We start from the raw sequence: 3,297 nt of genomic DNA on the forward strand, positions 1-3,297 counted from the left end.
CTGACTTTTTGATAAAGCAGGGACAAGTGGAAGAAGCATTAAAGGTTTCTTTTGCTCCTGGGAAAGTTTTGCTCCGTTGCTGTTCTGCTTGGGCCTGCTTGCTTGTTTTCCAAACACAGAAACGTAAATGGAATTCGGTCATTATGGAGTTTTCCTGATAGTTCAAGATTTCAAATTCAGATATGGCTCTTTATCACATCTGACCCCTAAAGGCCACCTTTGGCCAGAACAAATTGAACTAAGATGAGATGCATTGCACATTTCCCATGAGATGCATTTCAGCAATTTTTCTTCTGCTAATAACAATTATGGTCTGTTCCACTATTCTAGCCCTGTTCCATTTGTGGAAAACATTTGAATTCGTGTTCTCTGTGTTATTTTTTTTTCTTTTTAGTTTTTCCTTTATTATTCTGGATACTATTTGCAAACAAATATTTAGACCAAAATATGTAGCCTTTCTTATGTGTTTTCAGGATGTTTCCTTTAATATAGTATACAGACACTTTAAACATTTGTAAAATGTGAAAATTATGATTTCACAAACTCTTAAATAATCTAAGCAGAAAATTTAATTGGATCTTTCAAATGAAATCTTTGAAATCTGGAAATTTGTAGCTATTGTTTTGCTTTTGCCTTTATCTCTCTTAAACAGGTTGCATTAAAGTCAAACATTGCCACTGTGAACAGAACTTGTTATCATGAAACTCACTGGAATTGTCTGCATCCAGGAGCGATATGGAGCAATTTTCAACATGGAGGAGAAATTCTTACATGTGTCTGGTAACAGAAGACAGTATTTCACTGACACAAAACTTACACTGAGTGGGATAGCAACACCCTGGCACCAAACCTCGAACTCTAAGGTGAATGGAAATGCTGGAGCGCTGAATGAAACAAGTATGAGAGCAGTGGTGACAGGCGGCGGAGGCTATTTTGGATACAAGCTGGGATGTGCTCTTGCCAGCGCAGGAGCTTCTGTTGTTTTGATTGATTTACACAAGCCTATCTGGGAAGTTCCCAATGGAGTAGTGTGTATCCAGGTATGGTAAATTATATTTTCACAACAGTCAAAGTTAGTTCATTTGCCTTTTCCATAATGTCTTACTAGTTTTCACAGAATCCAAACACCTAATTGCAAATTATTGAAAATTTCAATAACTGTGTTAACTGTGTGAATATCCCACAGGATTTTTTGTGAACTGATTTAAGTATATCTGAAATAAGGAAAACAATGATACCTGTAATGCGTAGCACAGAATACTCACTTCACCTCCTGACTCTGAAGTACTCCTTGGAATCCAGCCACTCAGTTTAATCACCAGCAGAATGAACAAGGGGGTATTATGTGACCTAATGAATGTTTTTAAAGTCATTTGAGTTCTATGGAAGAAAGTATGATTATCACCAAATATTGAAATGGGCCTAGTTTTCAGTACCAGGATGTACAGTACGTACAACTATATACACACATTCCTTCTATGTTAACCTGCTACATGATAAATGCTAGCCTGCAGTTTTGATCTCAAGTCCAAATATCTTTTTGTATGTATTACAGGCAGATGTCAGGGATTATGCTTCCATATTTGCAGCCTGTGAAGGGGCTGACTGTGTGTTTCATGTAGCTTCATATGGAATGTCAGGAAGAGAGCAAGTGAGTCCAAGTCGGTTTGTACTTTTCTGTGTGACTGCTCACACTGAGGATGACTCGATGCTGTACCACTGCATGTTAGATGTTCTCTCTTTAGATTATCCTGAAAGCCTGAATCCACATTCATGCTGTTCTGTTAAACTGTTCTGTGCAAATTGATGTGCAATGAGTACTGATGAATAATTTTTATTATTAAAGTTACAAACACCCCCTCCCCTTTCTTACCTTATTTAATAAAATGAACTTCAGTAATCACCTTAGCTGGATAGAAGAGCTCATTCAAAGATGTTTGCAATTGAGCAATGCATACTTGGAATTGGTCATTGAAGTGCTACTAAAACATGGATAACATATTGCTGCAAGGTGTATAATCACTAGAAATGTGTATTCAGAAACACCACAATTCTCTTTGCTTCAACCAGGCTAGACAGTGAAAATACAAGAAAAATACAGGCATAGTTTAAAAATAATGATTTGACTTCTTGAAGTCTGAAACAGCAGTCTGAATGATCTTCTTTATTATCAAAGCACTACATTTATTTGAGGACATTTATAACATCCCCTTATTGAATTTAAAATTTATTATTATTAAAAAATGTGTAATTCCTTTATTTTCCTAGCTGCACAGAGAAGAGATTGAAACTGTAAACATTTGTGGAACAAGATTCGTCATTGATGGTATGTATCTAACCTTGCCATTGAGGGTTAGTATAGCGTATCAAAATATTGTGCCACTTAGAAAAAGCCATTTGGCTTTTTTGGCACACACGATTTTTTACCAAATACTTTACATTTTTGGCAGAAGATGAGGAAACATATCATTGAGGGGTTTTTTTATGCTCGGTTCTGCTATGGGGTGTGATATGAGAGCCAGCACTGTAGTTCAAGTACTTCAGCTTTTCATAATCATATTTGACCTGATGTCAGAAATCTGTATCCATGTAAGGAGTTAACTACTTCCACGTGTATTTTGTAGCAGCAAACCTCACTGTTATCTAATGGCTTGTGCACAGGTAGTGGGCAGCCCTTGCAGATGGACTTCAGCCACCTACCTGGCTAGAGCTGAACAGTGGGCTGGCAGCAGCCCTCCCAGAGGCACAGTGTTGGCTTACAGCATCCAAATTAGGATGTGCCAGGTTAGAGAACACTTGATTCTACACTGACGTTGTCTCTTGAAATATGCTTTGCCCGTTAAATCACCCAATCATACGATGGAAGGGTTTGCTCTTTTAAGATTGGACAGTTTCTTAGGAAAAGGTCATACAAACTTTTTTCCCATGGTGTTTCAGTTTCCACTAATCTACTTTACACTTTGCCACAGCCTGCAAACAAAGGAACATCACTAGACTGATTTACACCAGTACAGTAAATGTGGTGTTTGGAGGGCTTCCTATTGAAGATGGTGATGAGGAAACTGTGCCATATTTTCCCATAGAACAGGTATTTTGGTTCTATTATACTTTCATGTTTCCTGTTTACTTTCTTGTTTTTGAAAAAGCCTGGCATTTTCATGACCATGTTTTGCCTGATGCCAGAATCCATTGCCAAGAAAGAAAACTCTTTACAGTCTTTGTAGATGCTGTTCACAGACTTGACACTTCGGTTGCAATAACCCCAAGCAGCGCTACAGACTTGGGGATGAGTGGCTG

At 37.8% G+C, this 3,297-nt stretch overlaps 1 protein-coding gene across 1 annotated transcript; it reads left to right on the top strand.

Moving 5' to 3' along the window:
* Positions 1 to 698: 698 nt before the first annotated feature.
* LOC104544532 (putative short-chain dehydrogenase/reductase family 42E member 2) lies at positions 699 to 3,088 on the top strand (the record flags this gene model as incomplete). The annotated part of the gene is made up of 4 exons (XM_010189434.1): positions 699 to 1,040; positions 1,556 to 1,651; positions 2,269 to 2,326; positions 2,970 to 3,088. Coding segments are annotated over exons 1-4 (615 nt in total), but the record flags the coding sequence as incomplete, so codon positions are not given.
* Between the last annotated feature and the right edge of the window lie 209 nt (positions 3,089 to 3,297).

This window comes from Mesitornis unicolor, unplaced genomic scaffold (assembly GCF_000695765.1).
Source record: "Mesitornis unicolor isolate BGI_N332 unplaced genomic scaffold, ASM69576v1 Scaffold52617, whole genome shotgun sequence".
NCBI classification, from domain to species: Eukaryota; Metazoa; Chordata; class Aves; order Mesitornithiformes; family Mesitornithidae; genus Mesitornis; species Mesitornis unicolor.